A 21,168-nucleotide genomic window follows, 5' to 3' on the forward strand; every position below is an offset into this window, starting at 1 on the left:
GGGCGCCTGGGTGGGTCAGTCCGTTAAGTGTCTGACTTTGGCTCAGGTCGTGATCTCCCAGTCTGTGACTTCAAGCCCCATGTCGGGCTCTGTGCTGACAGCTCAGAACCTGGAGCCTGCTTCAGATTCTGTGTCTCCCTCTCTCTCTGCCCCTCCCCTGCTCCTGCTCTCTCTCTCAAAAGTAAATAAACGTGAAAAAAAAATTTTTTTTTCAACGTTTTTTATTTATTTTTGGGACAGAGAAAGACAGAGCATGAACGGGGGAGGGGCAGAGAGAGAGGGAGACACAGACTCGGAAGCAGGCTCCAGGCTCCGAGCCATCAGCCCAGAGCCTGACGCGGGGCTCGAACTCACAGACCGCGAGATCGTGACCTGGCTGAAGTCGGACGCTTAACCGACTGCGCCACCCAGGCGCCCCGAAAAAAAATTTTTTTAAATAGAAAGAAATGCAGGAGCTCAAGCTCCAGACCCTGGTGCATCAGGTTCAGGCCACTCCTATGGTGTTCAGAGTTTGAGAAGCCCTGGGCTGGGGCCTCCTTCCCATCCATGGCTGTTGAGAGTGTGCCAGGAGGGAGTGTTCCAGGAGGGAGAACTTGACACAAGGACCACAGAGCTCTGGTGCCTGATGTGCACTTCCCCTCTGCCTTTTCGCATTTGCATGTGGCGGTGGAATGAGGTTGAGGCTCGCCCTCCTACTCACCATTAATTCAGATCATCTCTTCTTGGGTGAGGGTCTTGGTGGAGAAACATGGCCCCGGTCGCAGCCCCCATGGGACTGGAAGCTCAGGGTCCTGCATTTCTCAGCGCAGAGACTGATGCAAGGGTTGCTGAGGTCCCAGATCTTTTCCATAATGGAATGCGGTCTCCATGACTGGAAAGATGGGGACTGGGGACGGTGAGGAGAGAGGAAGTGGAGATGTGGAACTGACAGTCACTCTCGTTAAGCACAGCAGGTGGTCAATAAGTAAGTTGAATAAGTGGGGCTCCTGGGTGGCTCAGTAGGTTAAGTTCAGCTCAGGCTCAAGTCATGATCTCACGGTTTCATAAGATGGAACCCCGTGTCAGGCTCTGCGCTAACATTTCAGAGCCTGCTTGGGGTTCTCTCTCTCTTTCTGCCCCCCTCCCCCTTCCCCACCCCAGCCCACGCACTCTCTCTCAAAATAAATACAAATTTTTATTTACGTATTTTTTTGCCCGCCCACCCTTTTTTTTTACCCCTGTCCCCAAGAAATAAAAATAAAAAACAAATAAGTTGAGGGGCACCTGGGTGGCTCAGTCGGTAAGCATCAGACTCTTGGTTTCGGCTCAGGTCATGATCTCACGGTTGGTGGGTTTGAGCCCCACATCAGGCTCTGGGCTGACAGCTCGGAGCCCGGAGCCTGCTTCGGATTCTGTGTCTCCCTCTCTCTCTCTGCCCCTCCCCCACTCACGCTGGCTCTAGTTCTCAAAAGTAAACATTAAAAATTTTTTAAAAATTTTAAAAAGACCTCGGGGCGCCTGGGTGGCTCAGTTGGTTAAGCGTCTGACTTCGGCTCAGGTCATGATCTCACAGTTTGTGAGTTCGAGCCCCGCATCGGGCTCTGTGCTGACAGCTCGGAGCCTGGAGCCTGTTTCAGATTCTGTGTCTCCCTCTCTCTCTGACCCTCCCCCCGTTCATGCTCTGTCTCTGTCTCAAAAATAAATAAACATTAAAAAAAAAAAAATTTAAAAAGACCAAAGGAGTGACATCCAGAGGTCTCAAAGATCTCCTCTAACATTAACGTTGTTTGTGACATGGGGCATGATCATGGGGCCACCAAGCATGCCCTCACTCATTGTCCCCCAGAGCTCCGGCCTTGTCGACACACTGCCTGTTCATTCATCTAGCCGTTACTCCCCGAAGAGTTGCCCCATGGAGAAGAGAGGGACATGTGTGACACAAATGGAGTCCCCTCCCTGAGGCCCAGGAGCTGCTGCTGACATGCATGTGACCTTGTGCAAATCTCTTACCCTTTCTGGGCCTCAGCAAGCAGACTAAAGTGAACCCCGCTCTGCCTGGGTTTTTAACTCTCGGCCCCAGCAGCCTCCTGCCGCTGTCCTTCCACTTCTTTAAAGGCCAGGGGCCCGCCTCCCCCGTTCTGGGTTAGGTTGGGAGTGGGGAGCGAGCTGCCGAGTCCGGGGAGGATGTCCAAGACCCGCTAACCCGCTGAGGGTGGGACGGTCACCACGAGGCTCCCGAAGGACTCACACCAAGCTCCTCTGTGCAGAGGACGTGCTGTCGGGGCACAGCCTCCTGGCCCACCTAACCCAGCGCCTTTTCCTTCCTCCCCAGTCCCCGCAGACACGCGGAGCCCTTGGGGGTCTAGGGCGTGTCCCGCACCTTTCCCATAGTCCCCACTTGCCCCAGAAGCTGTCCCTCTCCCCTCGGAGCACGGGCTATTGGCCAGAACGCTGGGCGCTCGCCCGGGGCCCTGCCACAGTCCAGCCACGTAACCTTGAGCCAGTCTTTGCGCTCGCCGGCCCTCAGTTTCCCCACCTGCGAAATGGGGGCACAGAGTGCCTGCCGCCGGGACCGGCCGCGAGGGGCGACGGGCGCGCCGGGGCCGGCAGGGCGGGGGCCTCCGCCGCTCCCGCTCCCTCGCCGGCGGCTCGGGCTCCGCAGTGACGGGGGGAGCGGCGCCGGGGAAGGAGCGCTCCGCGGTCACGTGACGCCCCCCCCCCCTCCCCGAACTGCGGCGGCGGCGGCGGCGGCGGCGAACGCGAAGCCGCGTCCGAGCAGAGCTGCAGCTGCTGCCGCGGGCACCGGAGTGCCGAGCCCAGGACGCCCGGCCCAGGCCCGCGGGTGAGTCCGCCCCGCCCGGGTGCGGCCCGGGGACGGGGAAGGGACGGCCCCGGCTCCCCTCGGCCCGCCGCCAGGACCCTGCACCGGCGGGCGGGCGGGGACCCGGGGCCCGAGGGTCGGCGGGAGGGGGCGCGGGCCGGGTTGGCCGCGGCCGGAGGCGGGCGTGGGGGGCAGGCCTGGGCTGAGGCGGCTGAGCACCCCCCCCACCCCAGCCTGCCGGGCAGGGTCCAGGCCGCCGCTGAGGGGGTGCGGGTCCCACCCCCCTGCGTGGGTGGGAGTCCCGCCTGCCCTCTACCTGGGGAGGGGGCGTCTTGGGTGCAGAGGAGGGGACGCGGAGAAGTGGGCGCGTTCCTTCGATCCCTGGGCAGGGGCCCCGGGCCTTAACGCCCCCCCCCCCCGCCAGGAGGAGGCGCTCCGGTCCTCAAAGGAGGGAAGTGGGGGTCCTCAGGGGCAACGACCCTGAGCCCAGAGGGCGGTGATGTCCTTGCTTCCCCAGGGACAGAGCGCACTCCCTCCGCCCGTGTTCCCGACCCGCCGCGGAGCGGGGCACCCGCGTCACGCAGCCGGGCGCCCCCTCGCCGCCTCCCTCCCCTGGCTCCGCAGGATCAGAACACTCGGTGGGAATCCACAGGGCGGTCCCCGCGCCCCGCAGACGCTTTGGTGCCAGCCTTGGGGCGCCTTGGCTTGGGCTTGGGCTTGGGCGCGCGCGGGAGCGCGCGCGCGCGCGCGCGCACACACACACACACACACACACACACACACACACACAGACCAGCTCAGGAGGCGAGCGCCCTCCTTCTGTGGTGGTTAGACCCCAACCTGTGCGTGACCCCCGAGTCCTTGCTGGGGTCATAGCACAGGCCTGGGGGTGGAATCAACAAGAACACCCCACCTCTCACACATGGCACATTGGCATCTGTCCCCGTTCTTCATTCTTTCCCTCGCTGTAGTCAGAGGCCAGCAGGAAGGGCCGAGGAGAGAAGCTGGGTCAGGACAGAGCCAGAGAGAAAGGCAGAGGAGAAATGAAGTAGGAGGTGTCATTTCCTCCCAAAAGGGAGCTGGGTCCCCAGCTCTTAGCCCACTCTGCCAGAGGGCAGTGGTCCCTCCTTCCTGAGGGTGTCTGGAAGAAGAAGCTGGGGGGAAGAGGGTCTGTTTTGTAGTAATGTCAGCCAAAGTTGACCCTGAATGGGGAGAAGACAGCAGCTGAGTGGGGGTGGGGTGGTCCTGCCCAGCTGGTCCCAGAGATCCCCCCCCCGCCCCCCCCCCCCGCCACATTTCTCCATCCAGGACCTCAGCCTCAAGCAGGGGAGTGCCTTAATGGCTTCAGAAAGGATTCTAGGTAACAACTAATCCCCAGGTGGCGTGAGCACCTTCCCCATGCACAGTAGTGTTTCAGGTGGGAGTGTGTGTGTGTGTGTCTACGCATGCGTGCACACTGAGGTCTCCATTGCACAGATGAGGAAACTGAGGCTTAGAGAGGCTAAATAAACTGCCCAAACTCGTGGAGCCACCTTCTGCCAGGGCTGAAATCAACTCTCTGACGCCTGATCTAGATGGATTTGGGGAGGGGGCGGGGGTCTGTGATGTGTGCAGTGGTCCACAGGTGACCTGCTCCCTGTGCTGCTTGGGGGGGTGGATGTGCATCTGGATGGGGTGCGGAAGCTGGGTCAGGTTGAGGAGGACCCCTCCACCTTTCTTCGGGGTCCAGAACTCAGACCTTCTTCCTCTCCCAGAGCCCCGTGCTTGCTCTGCTGTCCCTTTCCACGGCCACGATGGTGTTCCCACCCTGGGACTCATAGCTTTCCTTGGGCAAAGCCTACTCCTCTTCCCTCTGTGCCAGGTTGCCTGCCTGGCAGGGGTCTCAAGAGACCCTCCACCCCCGTGAGACAAAAAGGATTCTTCCTTTGGCTTTTTGAAATGCAGAGGGGGTCTCTCTTTTTTGGCTCCAGATTGCGGGGGGGGGGGGGGCGTCTCTACTGCTCGGGCCTCAGGACCCTCAGCGTCTGCAAAGGCCTGGGGTAAGGGAGTCCTGAGACCCTACTTTAGCCCCTTCTCACCTGGCCCCACCCCCTGCCCGGCTGTCGTGTTCCAGAGCTGAGAGGCCCTTTGAGGACTCCTGGGGCAGGTCTGTGTTCCACGACACCTGTCTGTCTATGGAGGCCTTTGTCCTGGCTGTCAGAGGCTGCTGAGCTGTCACACGGGCTGCACAAACAGCCGAGACCCGTGCACAGCCAGACACAAACAGACACACGGTGTGAGTCACAAACACCCCGAGACCCAAACCCGGGAACACACAGGCGCACCCAGGCCGAGACCCCCGCCTCCAACTCTGACCGACACCACAGACGCCAAGAGGCACGCCATCCAGCACATGTGCACACAGAGATGGAGGTCATTGTCAGCAAGGAGAGCCTCCTTCGAAGCCCCCATCGGACTGATAGCTGCTTCTGTTAACCCCCGCTGGGCACATGCGTGGTCCATACACACACAGGAAAGAGCACAAGAGAACCCCACGCCCTTAGAAATTAACCTGGCAGACGTGCACTTGCACCCACCCACACCCGGGCCACCACGGGCGCACACACGTGTGCATTACATCAGCTTCCTGTGTGTGGGACGTGAACTCCTCATCACCCCAGGAGGGGGTGGCAGAGGCCCCTCTGACCTCCCCCAGAAAAGCCTCACCTTCTTTTCTGTTTCACATGAACCCAGCTTGGCTGGCCCTAAGAACACTGGGAGTGTCTGGTGTTTCCCCCTCCACGTACTCCTCTCCTCTCCTCTCCTCCCCCCATACCTGCCCGGCTGCTGAAGGAGCCTCTTCACCCTGCGGCCCCTCTGCTGTCCCTGAAGGCGCTGCTCCACAGGCCCCTCCTAACACAGAGCACACCCCAGCCCAAGCAGCCCCCCGGGGTTCCCTTTCCTTTGCCACTTAGCCAGGAAAGCTTGCCAAGTCCTGGTTTCGGCTTTGCCCTCCCGGCAAGGCCAGAGGCCAGCTGGGGTGAAGGGAGGGGAATCCTCTGAGATCCTCTGCCAGGCTGGGCCCTGGCACCCTGGCTGTACCCCTGCTCCTTGGAGAGCGGCTTTCTGAGAGGTGCTTCTGTGGGCTCTGATAAAGTCTCCGGGGCCGACCGATGCTAGGTGGGGGCAGCGAGGGGCTCTGGGCTTTGCCATTCTCATTTGGGCACTTGTCCTAGGCTTGCCAGAGTGCTGGTTCTGAGTCCAGGCCTGGCCATGCCTCTTGCTGGCCGTGCAGCCCAGGCAAATCATTTCGCTTCTCTGGGCCCTTCTCCAGCTCTGGGAGCAGCTCAGCCTGGCCAGGGAGTGTGAGGGGTGAGGTGGTAGTCCGAATGCCAACGAGGAAAGGAAGTTTCACTCTGCTGGACATCACGGGGCAAAAGGGTGTTGCTGGCTAAGGCCTTCTGGCAGATTGAAAACTAGGTCCATACTAGGTTAGGCTGGGGTCATCAGTCCTGGGACCCCCTGGGATGGCCAACCTGGGGTCAACAGAGTAGGACCTGAGGGCAGGGGGCTGAAGCTATAGTTTACATCTGTAGGTATTTTTATGCCCCCAAACGTGCTCTATTTTTAGGGCTGAAGACTAGCAACTTGCAGGCAGTGACTCAGAGAAGGAGGAAGGGAGAAGAGGCACAGGGGTGCTCGTGGAGAGGCACCCCAAAACAGGGAGGTCCCACTGGAAGAAAGGAGCCAAACCTATGATGCACCTGCCGTGTGCTGGTACGACGGCAGGAACCTCATTGGCACACTTGGTAAGCATTTATTGAGCAGGGGGGGTGTCCTAGGGGACTGGGACGGGCCCCAGGGACAACAGAGATGAGCTGGGTGTGGCATCATTCGGTCCCTCCCACAGCCCAGTGTGGTGTTACTGTGGCCACATTTCAGATGAGGAGGTAAGGCTCACAGAGGTAAAGTGCTGTGCCCACCCACTAGTAAATACCTCTGCCAACATGAGCCACCCTCCCCCGGGGAAGCCCTTTGGAAGTCGAGGGCCTGAGGTCAAATTCTGACTGCCACTGAATAGCTGTACAACTTAGGGCAAGTCATTCCCTCTCTCTGGGCCTCCATTTCTTTATCTGTAAAGTACAGATCACCCACTCTGTTTGCCTGATGGGGTTGTTCCAAAGGTTAAGGAGACTAATATAGGCAAGTACCCAAGGCAGTGCCCAGCTCATGGTAGGTATTTGTTGGCGACTGAAAGGAGATGGGCTGGGCGTTGTCAGGAACCCAAGTCTGGTCTCTGCCGTGTGGCTTTGGACAAGTCACTTACTCTCTCTGTGCCTCCTTTCTTTCTCCATGGGACAGGGATGATGAGCCCTTGTTTGCCTGCCTACCTGGGAGCGTTGTTTGTGCAGATCAGACATGATGGCTGGGAGCTGCTTTGAAAATCACAGAGCCACACTCAGAGATAGGAATGCACAGAAAAACAAACGCCAGAAAAACGTGAAGAAAGATCTATTTTAAAAAACTTCAAATATTTTACTACAGCAAGAAAAAACAAGCCTTTTCTTCAATGTTTTGGGATAGTGGGAATTTTTCCCGTAACTTCACATTGCCAAGGCAGTTGGCATTGCAATCACGGGAGATGGGTGGTCTCCCCACCTGGGGGAGTCAGTGCCTGGCACACAGTAGTCAGTCAGTGGTAATGGCAGCTATTAATGGAATTAGGAGTTGCATAGTGATAGGGGGTGGGGGTGTTCCTGGGGCGTGACTGGCTACGGTGTGAGAGGTGGACATCAGGTTTGGCGGAGTGGAAGGTGTGTGTAGGGATGAGCTGGAGTCTGGGTATGGAGGGCCTTGAATGCCAGACTGAGCAGTTTGCATTTCCCTGAAAGCCAGTGGGGAAACCATCAGAGGGGCTGGCCGAACCTTCCGTGGGCAGGCCGTGGGTACCTGCTCACCAGTCAAGAAGGAGGAACTAGCCTGGCACCATTCTCTGCCCTGCCCACTGTGTAAGAACGGCTCCACTGCCTGGTTCCCTGCGTCTCATTTTCCTCGTGTGTGCCAGGGAGCATCGTCCATCCCCGGGACAGGCGAGAGGACCAAGGCACCGACTGCTCAGGGAGCTAGGGCATTGCCATCTGTGCTGGAAGTCAGCAGACCCATGTTCCCCCTCTGACCCCACCCCACTAGCTGAGTGATCTCAGGCAAGTCACTGACCCCTTCAGGCCCCCCTTTCCATCTGTAGAATGGGCGGATGCAGTTTCTGCCTTTCTAATGTGGCTCCAATGAGACTTGAGCGGGTGACCGTGCTATATGAGGCTCGGGTGTGTTGTGTCTCTTGGGGGAATTGTGCTGTTTCTTGTAACTACCTGTTCCTCAGGCTCCCCTGAGGATTTGGGGCAGCTGGGATTTGGGGTATACAGTGGGTGAGGACAGACTCCTGAGCCACCAGAGAGGCAGTGACCTGCTCAAGGCCACAGGAGCCACCTGCCTGTCACAGCCAGGCTGTTGTGGGAATGGAAGGGAGACACATGTGGGTCCAGCCCTCTGTTCTGCTCCTGAGTTGTGGCCCCAGGTCTGTGAGGGAAAGATACCCCGAACCCCTGCTCAGAGGACAGCCTTCTCCAAGGTCCTGATCCTCTAAGTTAGGGCTTTCTGGGTGGGATGGAGGCGGCTGATGGAAGGTGACCTTGGGAACTTTTCTCTTGTGCTGCCTGCACGCTCAGTGCCAGAACTGCTGAGGCAGACCCGATCCCTCCGTTCGCAAAACTAGGGTGTGTCATCTACCTGCAAGGTACTGTGAGGACAAGGCCAGCCTCGCACCCTCCTGCCCCTTCCTGATCTTGGAGGTCCAAAGAGAGGCCATCCGCTCCTGGCAAACTGCTGTGGGCTCCAGCCTCATCCCATTCACCACCTGCTTCCACCTGAGATATTGGGGCTTTTCCAGGTGCATACGGGTGCCCTCTCAGCCCCTCCTCCAGGGCTTCAAGCTCCCAGAAACAAGACTGGACAGAGTCCCTGGGGCAGAGCCTTCACCTCTCCTAGTCACCAGGCAGGCCCCCAGACCTCCCTGGCTGGGGAGGTCTGGCCCTTTGTGGTCTTCTGATGGGCAGAGAAACCTGGGACCTGTCCCCTACCCCTGCCCTCATGCTACATTGTCGGGGCCTGCCCTGTGTCAGCCAGGGTGGGAACTAGCTGACTGGCTCAGGGATTCCAGGAAGGTTCTGGCAAGGGAGAAGCAGAATAGAGGCCGAGTGACAGAACACAGGTGGGGGGGAGGCATTAATTGAGCACTTACAGATGTGGGGCTCAATGCTGAGCACTTTTCACGGATCTCATTTAATCCTCAGAGTAACCGTTATTGGGTCCACTGAGGCTCAGAGAAGTTAAATAGCCTGCCCAAGGTCACTCAGCTGGTGTGTGGCTGGAGCTGAGATTTGAATTAAGGGCTGTCTGACTCCACTCGTAACCACTTTGGCCTACTGCATGTAGAATTAGATGGGGCTAGGGGAAGGGTGCAGTAGAGAGGGGAAGGGATAGTTCTGGGATAGTTCTGGGCAGAGGCAGGGATGGGGTACAGACTCGGGCTGTCCCCACACTTTGAGAACATGGCCCTGAACCTCCCAGGTCCTCCTCCCTCTTTTTCCCTTTCCCTGTGGCCTGTAGCTGAGGCTCAGCACCCAGGCTGGGTTGGGAGAAGGGATGAATGAATGGGGAGATTTGTTTGCAGAGGCTCCTGGGGATGTACAATCCCGCAGACCCTGGCTTCTCCTGGCCTGTGTCTGCATGAATTCCCAGCTTGGAAACAGAAATCCTCAGCATCAGAGCTGGAGAGGAGCCCATGGGATCAGCTGGTCCAACCCCCTTGTTTTACAGATAATAATTATTATGATTATGCCTGATGGTAGCAATTCACAAAGGGCTTTCACATCTGGGTTGCCTCTTATGCACGCCAGAGCCCTTGAGGCCCGAGGAACTCGGTGGTGGTTGTTATTCACCTCCTTGCTTAGCGGCTGAGGAAACTGAGGTTTAGAGCAGCCAAGAGATGGGCCCGGGAGCACAGAGCTAGCTATGCTACTGGACTCCAAACCCAGATCTCTTCTCCCCCGTTGCACCATCCTGGGACCCCTGAGGCCCAGAGCCCACCTGGTATCCCTCCAGGACCACCTCTGCGTTAGGGGCAGGGCAGGGGGCTGTGTCTTGGGGGGCTGGTTCCGTTCTGAGAAGTGTGGAAGTGGGCATAGGGCAGGTATCAGGGGAAGCTCTGGGTTTCCCAGTGATGCCCGTCTTTCTCCCTGTCTTGGGAACACACTTTCCTTCTCCATTCTGAGAGTGATAGACTGAGGGGCAGAGCTGTTCCCTGGAGGCCTCTTGCCTGACACGCCAGGCTGCCCCAGAAAATCAGACTGAGAAGGTGCCTTGGAGAGCCCTCATTATACAGAGAAGGAAACCAGGCCCAGAGGGATGGGGACCTGCCCATCGTCACACTGAGCCAGTGATCCAGTGGCAGAGCTGGGCCTAGGACCGGGGTCTCATGACTCAGTATATGGCTGTGCTAACACATGGCCAGTAACAGTACTAAAGATGGGCCCTAATTATTGAATGTCTACTGTGTGCCAGGGCTGAGCACTTGACGCTGAATCCTAAGAACAAGCCTATGAAGTACTATTATTATCATTACCATCCCTTTTACAGATGAAGAAACTGAGGTTCCAAGAAATTTATGAAAATGGTCAGAAGTCACAAACCAGGAAGTGACAGAGGTGAGGGTTCCAGCATAGGTCCGTCTGACTCGAACCCATGCCAGTGTTAACCCCTATGTGTAATGTGATAGGAATAAACTAGGTTTTATCTTTCTCTTTGTTCATAGCCAAACTGGGACATCATTCGTTCATTCATTCATTGCGCATTTATGGAGCACCTACCATGCTAAGGAAACCAGGGAGCTCATCCGGAGTCTGAGACGGGGAATTGAGAGTCACAGATGAGGCAGTGAGATTGTAGGTCTCCAAACATTCCTAAACTCCCCGCCTCCACGGCTGCCTCTTCCCCCTCCTCCTGCCCCCAATCCAGCCACAGACTGTGCATTTTTCAACCTCTTTCCTTGTCCTGCAGCTTGCCTATGGTGTAGTTGCAGCCTGCTTTACGCTGTGGAAATGGGGGCATGACTCAGCAGGGGCTTCTGGATTTTGCACATCCCAAAGAAGACTCTGCTGACAATGGCATTGGCAACCACTAGCGTGCAAGCCTTCCGTGGGCATAAGGCACTGGGCTAAGTTCATTCTCTGTGCACATCACCTCTTTTAAGGCTCACCACTGCTCTGTGAGCTACCAGCTAGTGTATCTCCATTTTCCGGATGTGGGAACTGAGGCTTAGAGTCACACAGCTCAGGGATGAGCTGGAGCTCTGCTCTGTCCGGGTCTCATGCCTGAACCCTTACCTCGTGGCTCACTCTGCCCTGTTCTGTGTCCAGGCTCTGTGCTCAGGCTGTGTGGTTTTGCATTTAGAAACCTGGTTCTTGGAAGGCAGGGCTTCAGCCAAGCAGTAAGTGTATATTAAGCACCTACCGTGTGCCTTAGGGAAGTGCTTTGTGAGGCCAAATTTTGTAAGGATGGGGAGATAGGAGTTCCTCTGTGAGGGGTCAGGAGTCCGGTGCAACCGCCCCATCCCAGTCCTGAAGTACAGGAGGCTTTCAGGCCTCCAAGTCAGGGCAAGGCAGCATGTGCTGTTTGAAGGGTTTTCTTCTTGGCAGAGTGTCCCTGAGAGCGACTCACAGCAGAGTTAAGACCTCAGAGGGTCTTCACAATCACTTCTACTTCTACTACCCCTGGGGCAAGCTGCTTAGCCCTTCAGGGCCTCAGTTTCCTGCTCTGTGAACAGGGCGTGATAATTGCATCTAATTTGCAGGGTGATCATTAGAACTGAACCAACCGGAGTGCGTGGTACAGGGCCTCGGGAACTAGTCGTTGCTCTTACTGAGCTGGGGCATATGCGTGTGTGATGGTGGCTGAGGTCTTCAGGGGATGTCAGAAGCTGGCTCTGCTCTGTTTACAAGCCTCAGTTTCCCCATCGGTCATGGTTGCCGTATAACTCTTGCATGGTCTGCATCATGGGGCTTTTGTGGGGATCAAAGAGGTCCCAGAACGCGTAGGTGCGGCCCTGTGATCTGCACATCGAGAGAACGGGTCCCGGGGAGAGGGGGCGGCGGGAACATGGTGGGCGGCGGCGGTACAGGTGCAGCCATTGTGGCGCGCAGGTGTGCCATTGTGGGTCGGGAGAGGCGCGGCAGTTCGCTCTGGGGAGAAGGGAGACGGCAGGCTCTAGGACCACCTCCGCACAAGAGAAAGAGTGAGGAGTGCGGGGGGCTGGTGGTGGCAAATGCACAGCCGAGAAAACAAGACGGTCCTTCCGGGCGCCCTCAGGGTCTCCACTCGCCCCAGGAGAGACGCCCGGGGCGCTGTCCCGGGGCGCTGTCCCTGGTGCTGGAGCCCGGCTGGCCCTCACCCTGAAGTTCCTGTGATGGCCAGCTGAGGGCGTCCGGGACCGCGGCGGACTCCTCAGGCCCGATTCAGAACACTATTTACAAGCGCATTCTTTACTTTCCTAACGGCATTCCTAGATAATAAGCCTACCTACACACCCACTTCAAAAGCCAAACAATATAATGCCCTAAGAGAAGTAAAAGCCCTCTACTTCCATAGCTAAATACCCTGGCATGATCACACCCCAGGACCTAATGGAGTAACCAAATGCTTGCGCCTGTGTGATATGTATGTGTAACCTTTACATTTAAGGGCAGAAAAATATTATAACTATACCTGATTTCTAGTTCAGAGTGGCTTCCAGTAGTTGCATCTTTGGAAGACTCAGTATGTATTAAACCCACACTAAAAAATACTCGCATGTAAACCAGAGTTAGGTTCTAGGAAGGGATAAACAGGCCTTTCATCCACGTGAATGTCTGCAAGGATATTGGATGCATGGCAGGTCTTCTTCAGGTGGGACTCTCCTGACAAAGCTCTCCTGGCCTCTACCCACTGAACGACAGTGGTCCCTAGTAATTGCTAAAGAGCAAAACCACCCTCATGTATTTCTTTAATGCCCTTTAGGGGGCAGAACCACCCCTGTTGAGAACCACTGTCATGGTGAGGACCTTGGCCAGGTGAAGAGGGGTTCACAGAATCCTAGAGTGGCTGGGTGGGAAGGGCTGGCACTTTAGGGAATTGTCAGGGCATCCTGTCCCCCACCTTATTTTTTTTCTATTTTTTTAAAAGTTATTTATTTTTGAGAGACAGAGGGAGAGACAGAGCACGAGTGAGGAAGGAGCAGAGAGAGGGAGACACAGAATCCGAAGCAGGCTCCAGACTCTGAGCTGTCAGCACAGAGCCTGATGAGGGGCTCGAACTCACGAACCGTGAGATCATGACCTGAGCTGAAGTCGGCGTTTAACCGACAGAGCCACCCAGGCGGCTTTCCTGTCCCCCATCTTAAAGATGCACCAGCGGAGGCTCCAAGTGGGAAGGGTTTTGTGCTAGGACACATGAGTGACCAACAGAGCTCGGCGGGGGGAGGGGGAGGCTGCAACCCAAGTCTCCTGCCCCCAGTACAGGGTTTGTTCAGCCCAGCTGCCCTGGGTGGAGCTCTGGGCATCTAGCAGTCTTCCTTCCAGTTCAGCCTACCTGAAAATGGGCAGAGAGGGCCATGCCATTAGCAGGGGGACAGGAGAGGGAGGCTGGCTGGATTCCAGCGTATAACATGTGAGAGGGGCCTCGGCCTCCCCTGTCCTTGGGGATGCAGCAGTTGCGTGGACCACCCCCGTCCACCTCCCCCAAAGCCATCCTCTCTCCAACCTCTATTTCTTCCAATAGTTAGCTGGCCACACCGTGTGTGTGTGTGTGTGTGTGTGTGTGTGATATGTGCATGCACATGTGTCTGTATGTGTATGTTGTGTGAGCATAATGTACTCTAAGTGCGTGTGCATGTATCTGTTGTCATTGGTGTGTGTTCACAAACACACAGATGTGTATACAGATGCAGCCACAGTCAGTAGGTGAGTGCACACTGATTTGGGGCCTGTGTGTAAGCTCAATTTGACCTTTGTGTATATGTATGGAGGTGCTTTGCGATGTAGGGACTGACGTTTATGTAAGCATGTCTGCATGCATTTGATCTTGATATGATCTCTATAGGTGCACGCTAGACGCCTCTGGGCACAGTACAAGGGCGAGCGTACGTGTGGCCTGGTGGAATTTCTGTGCAGGTGTGCATGCAGCCGTGCCACCAGCATTGTCTGTCTCGTCCATCCCCTATCACTAGTGCCTGAACAGCGTCAGTAACACAGTAAGTGCTCAGTGTGTATTTGTGGAGTGACTGAAGGGAGAAAGAATTACCCTCATGGTTGTGTTTGTTTCCAGAAGGGCTTTGCTCTCAGGGACCCTCCAGGCACACAGTCCATATGGTGAACAGAGACACATCCTCAATGGTGGGGGTCTGAGTGGAGGCATTTATTCTGGTCATTCTGGCCAGGCCAGGCCAGATTGTCCTGGTCTCTGGTGGGGACACTTTGAGTTCTCAGGAACCCACTGAATGAGACAGAGGTCCCAGAGCCAGGACAGGGCATGGCTAGGTCAATAACCTCACTAGGAAGCTGCTCTCCAAGCAGCTTCCTCCCTTCACAGGGCCTTGGGACTGCCCCAGGAGACTCCTCTGGGAATTCGGGGTTTATAGCATCTTGGGATTGGGTAGGTGTGGCTTGGCCAGAAAAGCCATGAGCTAAGGATAATGATGCCTTGAATCCATGGAATTCTCTAAAGGCAAGTACATTTTTCCATTATTATGTCTTTAACCCATCAAAATGAGTGTGGGTGTTTTAACAGATGAGCAAACTGAGGCCCAGGGAGGAAAGCTGATTAGTGTGGAGTGACACAGGAGGCTGCATGGCTGGGCAGGAAGCCCAGGACCGCCCTGTCTCCTGCCCAGGAGGTTCCAGGAAGATATCCTGAATGGGAAACAAGAATTGACCCCACCAGCTCCATCTGGAGGCTGGGCTGGAGATCTTCCCAGGAGTCTGCCCCTCCCTATGCCCTTACATTTCCCTGCTGAGGGTTGAGAAGAGGGAGTTGGAGGCAGGTAGGTGGGACTCCCAGAGTTCAATCAGGGGTGAACTTGGAAAGGGAACTCTGCACCCTTCCCTCCTCCTTCGCACAGTCTGGCACCTGTTTGAACAACTTGGGTACAAATCTAGGAGGCCCAGAAGAGGAAGCTTCCACCAAGGGAGGGCCTGAACCCTGGGGGGAAGCCTGGCTCTGGTTTCTAGGCGAGAGGCTGGAGGGAAAAGAAGAAGGGAGCTCTGTCCGACCTCAGAGATGGCAAGGACTTCCCAGTGCCAGTCAGGGAGCACTGGGTCCGTGCTGACCTGAGAGTATTGAGTTCTCAGTGGAGGCCAGGTGTCTGGGGGGAGCGGGGGGGACGTTAAATAATGTGTTTGAGGTCACACAGCTAGGAAGAGTCAGAGCCTGGTCCAGCGCCTCAGCGCCCACGCCCTCACTGCACTGCCTCTGTGTATGTCTGTGTGTCTGTCTGTCTTGGAGGTTATTTCACTTGCCCACACATAGATCTGCCCCATTCTTTCCAACAGCTGCATGGTATAAGTGGACCTTAATTTATCTATCTGGTTCCCTCTGGATGGTCATTAGTTTGTTTTGGAACTCCTACTAATAAATCTTCGCTAACTCTACAAAAATGATGACTTCGTGTAGTTCAGCCTAATGAAAAACGAGGCTGCAGCCGGTGTTTTATTTAACCAACACATGCTTTTCAAAGGCTCTCTGCAGTGCTTTAGAGCTATCAATGTAGTTAATCCTTGGCAAAACCCTTTGAAATGGGTACTGTTATTTTTGTCATAAACCCCATTTGCAGATGAAGAAACTGAGGCACAGAAAGATTAAGTGTCTTGCCCAAGGTCACCCAGCTGACAGGTGGGAGAGCTGGGATTTGAACCCTGGGAGAGTTGATGAAGATCTAAGCACCTGCCTCCCTGTCCCTTTGTCCTTGGCCATTCCTCTTCAGGCTTACACGGTGTGATGTGGCAAAGGGGTAAGTTCTTGGAAGTGGTCTTGCAGTTTAAAAAAGTGCATTTAAATTCTGCTGTTGCTGGAGGGACCAGAAGCTGGCCAGGGAGTGTCCTGTGCGTCCCTGGCTGAGGGAACGTGACCCCCACCCCCACCCCACCCCCACCCCACCCCCAGCTCTTGCCAATGAGGCAGCTGCAGCTGGTCAGAACCCAAGAGGCTGGAGCCCACACTGGGCTCTTTGTCTTCGGTGGGAATCCTGCAGCCCCCACAACCCCTCTCAAGGGCCCACTGTCCCAGCACCAGCAGGGCCTCCCGGGGGCCAGGCCCGGCTGGGAAACTTGGCACATTGGACATTGCTTGGCCACCCTGCCAACTGGAGATGCAGAGTCCACTCAGAAATCATTCCCACTGAAAAGACAGACTGATGAGGCTGAGGGCCATGTCCAAGGGGGTACAGCAGCCTGGAAAGGCCTGGAGTCTTGGGCCCCAGTTCTGGTGCTGTGTATACCCCACCATGGCCCAGGCCCAGCTCCTGGTCCCCGTCTCTCCCAGCGCTCTGGGCACCCCTGCTGCTGCTACCGCTTAGGAAGAGAAGACTTCCTCCTCTTTAGGCCAGCCTCTGTTCTCCTAGGGGCTTGCCCCTCGGGAGCCCTGCTGGACTGCCCTGTGGGGAGTGGGCTTCCTACACTGGCCTGGGCTGGTCCCTCCACCCAGGAATCTGTGGGCCTGCCCAGAGCAGAAGGGGCCCAGCCCTGGCTCCAGAGCACCCTGCCAAGAGGGAACCAGACGCTCCTCTAAAAACCGAACCAAAGGGATAGTTCTAGGCACAAGAGAATCTCCTTTGCCCTGCCTGGCTTCTGAACAAGGGGCTCTTGAGGGCTCCTCTGCCCATCAGAGTGTGCAGGGAGAAGGGGCCCAGGGTGGGGGTAGGGTGGGGGCGGGGGGGATCTGGGGGCTGACCCCCCAAGAGAGACATAATTACTGTGAACCAAGGTCTCAGTTTCTTCATGTCTGAGATGGGGAGATCCAGCACACCACAGCCCTCTGCCTGAGTGAAGCTAACTGTGAAGGTCGATACCCAGACCAGACATTTCCCAGGGGAAGCTGGGGCTAACTGAGCCCTGGCCCAGGGCCCAGGCGGAACCATTCCTGAAAGGCTTCTGAAGAACCCCTCCTACCCTAACTCCCTGCCCTATCGCTGTACCCTTGGTCGTCCTTCCCCCCCTTCCCCCACCGCATCTGTTCTGTGCATTCCCTTAATCAGAAAACCCCACAGAAAACCTCAAGACTCTGAGGGCCTCCCTGGGGTGATCCCTCCCTCTTCGGGGGCCAGAGCGGGCATTCTGGAAGGGGTGGGTGAGTCCTCGGGGCAGGACCAGTGTTCGGTGCCTACTGACACATCTTTTTCTGGGGGTGGGAGAGTCTGCTTCCTGCAGGGTGGAACCCTGGGCTGTGAGCTCTGGGTGAGCAGCAGGCAGAGGAGAGGCTCAGAGCGTTTGTTGAGTGAGTGACCCGCTGTAGGACTCAGAGCGCAGTTCCTGGTCGGAAGGTTGCTGAGGGAGGGAACCTAGTGGGGCATCTCTATTCCTGCCCCCCTGCTTCTCCTCCTCACTGGGCAGTGGGGGGCACCTAGGAGAGGGGGATGAGAATGGGCAATAGAAGGGCATTCTGGAGACTGTTCCTTCCTTCACTCATCCATTTGTGGCAAGAGCAGAGCGGGACTCTTGTAGGAGCTATTTATTAAGCATTTCTTGCGTGCCAGGCCTGGGCTGGAATTAACTCATTCCATCACCGTCTGTGTGTGTGTGTGTGTGTGTGTGTGTGTGTGTGTTTGAGGGGGGGAGGGGGGTTCCATTTTACGGGTGAGAAATTAGAGGTGCAGGGAGGGCAGGGACGGCAGGGACTTGCCCACAGTGAGACCATTTTGACCCTGGATTCCTGGATTCCAAGTTCTTGACCCGGCCCACTGTGAGCTCCCCCCTCGTGATGGCGGGGGACAGATCCGCCGGCACAGGCCAACGCCTCTAGGGAGATGGAACAGGGTGTCGCCCCCAGAAGAGGCTCTGCGGCTCCGTGCGCCCCTGATCTGAGGGGGTGGAGGGTCCCTTCCCCACGGAAGTGCAGTCCGCCCCGCATCCCCCATCCCCCCTCCGAGGTCCCCGCTCGGAAAGTCCCGCGAAGCCCCCGCCCCCGGCCCGCGGGCGGCGCGAACAAGCGGCCCTTTCTGCGCGCGGCGGCCCCCGGCAGCTGGCCCGTAGCCCGCGGGGGCGCGGACAATCCCGGGGCTTGTGGCCGGGGCGGGGCGGCCCGAGTTGCCAAGGTGACCCGGGCGCGGGGAAGGCGGCCCCGGCGCGGCGCGGGCGGGCGGCGGAGGCACCATGAGCGGCCGGAAGCGCAGCTTCACCTTCGGGGCCTACGGAGGGTAGGTGCGCCGGGCGGGGGCGCCCGTGTGCGCGCGGTGGGAGCCCCCTCCCCGCGCCCGGCCTGGGGGTCGGGTGGCTCCGCACTCGCGAGTTTGGGTTTGCGTGTGAGGGGCGCGCTTTGGCGGGGTGTGTGTGTGTGTGTGTGTGTGTTTGCGCGTGTGCCTGTGGGTTCCAGCTGGCAGCCCGTGGGCACGCGTGGGCACGGTGGGCTGCTCAGTGCGTGACAGCGCTTACGCATGTGACTAGTGTGCGGACCCGCCGGCCGGGCCTGTGTGTGTGCATTCTTAGGTCAGGGGGAGGCCCTGCAGGAACCCCCACTTGACCTCTGAAGTTGCTGGAAGGAGAGAACTTGGAAGCCATTAGCAGGCCCATGCCCACCCTAGGACACCTGGGCTGCCCCTATCTCGTGCCACCTGGCTCACAGGAGCCTTCTCCTCCCGGGGGTTCCTGGCCGTCGGGGCTTGGAGAACTAAGGCTGGGGAGGCGGAGTGGTGGCCGGTCCATCTTGGGGGTCGCTGTGCCTCCTGACCCCAAGCGGCCACATCAGAGGAGTGTTGGGGGGATTGTTGCCTTAGGCAGGGATTTTGTAAATTGGAAGAAGGACTGGGCAGAGAGACTGGGGCTGGGGCCCCTTCCCTGTCCGGCGGAGTAGTTGCATAACCTCCCGCCAGGCCCTGCTTCCTTGTGGTCAGAGAAGCACACAGGACTCACCTTTGAGGTGCAGAGCAATTGGAGCTTATACCTATAACACCACCAGTGCACAACAGGTGCTCCTTGGGCTGTAGGGGTTGTGTTCAAGGTGCCACCCCTTGCCGAATGCCTAGCCTCTAAAGGGTACCCTGGCAGAGAGGCTGGGTGGGGTGGGGGATGGGAGGGCTGCCCTCCTTCTCAGGGGCTCTGCTAGCCGCTAAGCAATGAGAGGAGCCTGGGCCAGCCTGAGAGTCCTGGTCAGCTGACATGGAGGGGCACCCCGGTTTGTGGAGCTGGGTTCTGTCGTGGGAGCTTGGGCAAGGCCTGGCCTCTCTCGCCTCACTTTCCTTGTCTGCAGATCATGAGTTGATCCCTAAGGAGACCCCAGCCCTGCCTCCCCAGCTGGCAGAGTGGTTTGGGGCCCCTTCCCCATTCTCCTCTGGCCTCTGGGCAAGAGGCAAGAGTTGTTTGTTGTCCCAACAGCTGCCCAGCCCCTTGGCCCTCAGCTGGGCAGGAGGGTGGAGCTCTCTCCAGCCCTCCCCCCCCACCCAAGGTGCCCTCAGAGGGCAATGTCTCTGAGGCTGGACTTGGAGGGATTTGGGGGAAACAAAGCCTGAGCTCCTGGGGTTTAAGGTCTTCCTCTGGCTCTGCTTTGAGGGGCAGGGTGTGTGTGTGTGTGTGTGTGTGTGTGTGTGTGTGTGTGTTGGGGGTGGGGTGGGAGAGGAAGCTCCTCGTGAGCTCCTGCTCTCAGATCCCCAGGCGTTTGTCCCCTGGGTGAGTATGAGTGAGCTCCAGCTCCGGGATGGAGGCAGGCTGCCAGGAAAGGGGGGTGTCTTCTTCCTGCCCACCATAAACCATAAACACCCACACCCTTCAATCCTGTCTGGAAACACTCTAAGTTGGCCCGTGCTGCACCCCTACATCTCTGCTCTGACCCCAAATTGCTTTAGTCACTGTCTCACTCCACTTATTCCAAAACCTCCCACGCTGACCCCCACTTCTGCTGCTACCCCACTCTCTGGTCCTGGGCCCCTGCTCCCCGACCCCTGTGCCCCCAACCCTGCCTTTATTCCATACTCTCTCACCCTACACCTTCCCATGTCCCTAATCTAACATTGGGGCCCCTGCAGCCTATGGGGGATGGTGATAGTGCATCAGACACCCAAGAAGCAGTATCTCCTCCAGGCCCTTCTGGGAGGGTGGGGGGTGAGTTGGGATTGGCCTGATGTGCTAGGCAAGGCTGAGTGGGAAGGGGCTGCCCCCTCAGCTGCTGCCCCTCTTGCATGTATGTTTCAGGGTGGACAAGTCCTTCTCCCCTCGCCGGAGTGTGTGGTGAGTACTGGGGGCTCTCAGGAGGGGTTGGGCTGCTTGGCTGGACCTTGGGAACATTCCCAAACCATTACCACCCCCTATAATGACAGACCAGACCCCACCAACCCTTCAGCCACCCTCTCCAGGTGACGGCGTGGACGGACCCCCTTACCCGTTCTTCCCCCACCGATCTTCTCCTACAATTCTTTCTAGAGCTCCAACTTGGAGTCAAGGCAAATCAGGTTAAATATCAGCTCTGCCCACTGTCCGGGTGACCTTAGTGATTCACTAACCTCTCTGAACCTCAGTGTTCTCATCAGTGAAATGGGGACTAAAATGCCTACTTAACAGAGCGTAAAATTGTAAACAAACAAACAAACCTAAAAAAACAAAAAACAGGGCCTGGAGTACTGAAGCCCCTCACCAAAAGTGCTTCCTTCCTTCTCTATTCCTTCTCACCTCACGGCTCCTCGGGGGGTGGGGGTGGGAGTGCCCTCAGCCTTTTCGCTGAACCCCAAGTCCTCTAGTCACACTCCATACATAGCCTTCAGAACCCCCTCCTGCAGCCCATGACCTAAGTCCAAGGCTGTCCTCGCTTTGGAGGAAGAGGGGGAGCTGTGTCTGCAGCTTCCCCAGCACTGAGAGCAGCGGGTGGAGGTGCAGCCTCACCTCGGGATTCACAGCACCCCCGATGCCCAGCAGGCGGGTGCCTCCCAGCTTCCTGGCACCAGCATCACATGGGCCCAGCTGGCTGCTCCTGCGGCAGCTTCAACTCCAGCGGGAAAGCTCGCATTTCCTGCCCCTGCTGGGGGCTTCCTGGGGTCCCTAGGCCTTGCAGTGCCTCCCAGGTACTAGGTGACTCCTCTCTGACCCCACTGCCCCACCTGCTGC

The 21,168-nt window shown here is 57.5% G+C and overlaps 1 protein-coding gene across 1 annotated transcript in view; it reads left to right on the forward strand.

Moving 5' to 3' along the window:
• Nucleotides 1-18,194: 18,194 nt before the first annotated feature.
• Nucleotides 18,195-21,168, forward strand: part of RAP1GAP (RAP1 GTPase activating protein) — a 50,431-nt gene continuing 47,457 nt past the window's right edge. The window contains 2 exon segments of the mRNA XM_053898847.1: nt 18,195-18,275; nt 20,263-20,298. Of these exon segments, the coding sequence (XP_053754822.1) occupies nt 18,232-18,275; nt 20,263-20,298 (80 nt within the window). The 5' untranslated portion in view covers nt 18,195-18,231.

The sequence above is a fragment of the Panthera pardus genome, unplaced genomic scaffold (assembly GCF_024362965.1).
Source record: "Panthera pardus isolate Hobbes unplaced genomic scaffold, ASM2436296v1 HiC_scaffold_11, whole genome shotgun sequence".
NCBI classification, from domain to species: Eukaryota; Metazoa; Chordata; class Mammalia; order Carnivora; family Felidae; genus Panthera; species Panthera pardus.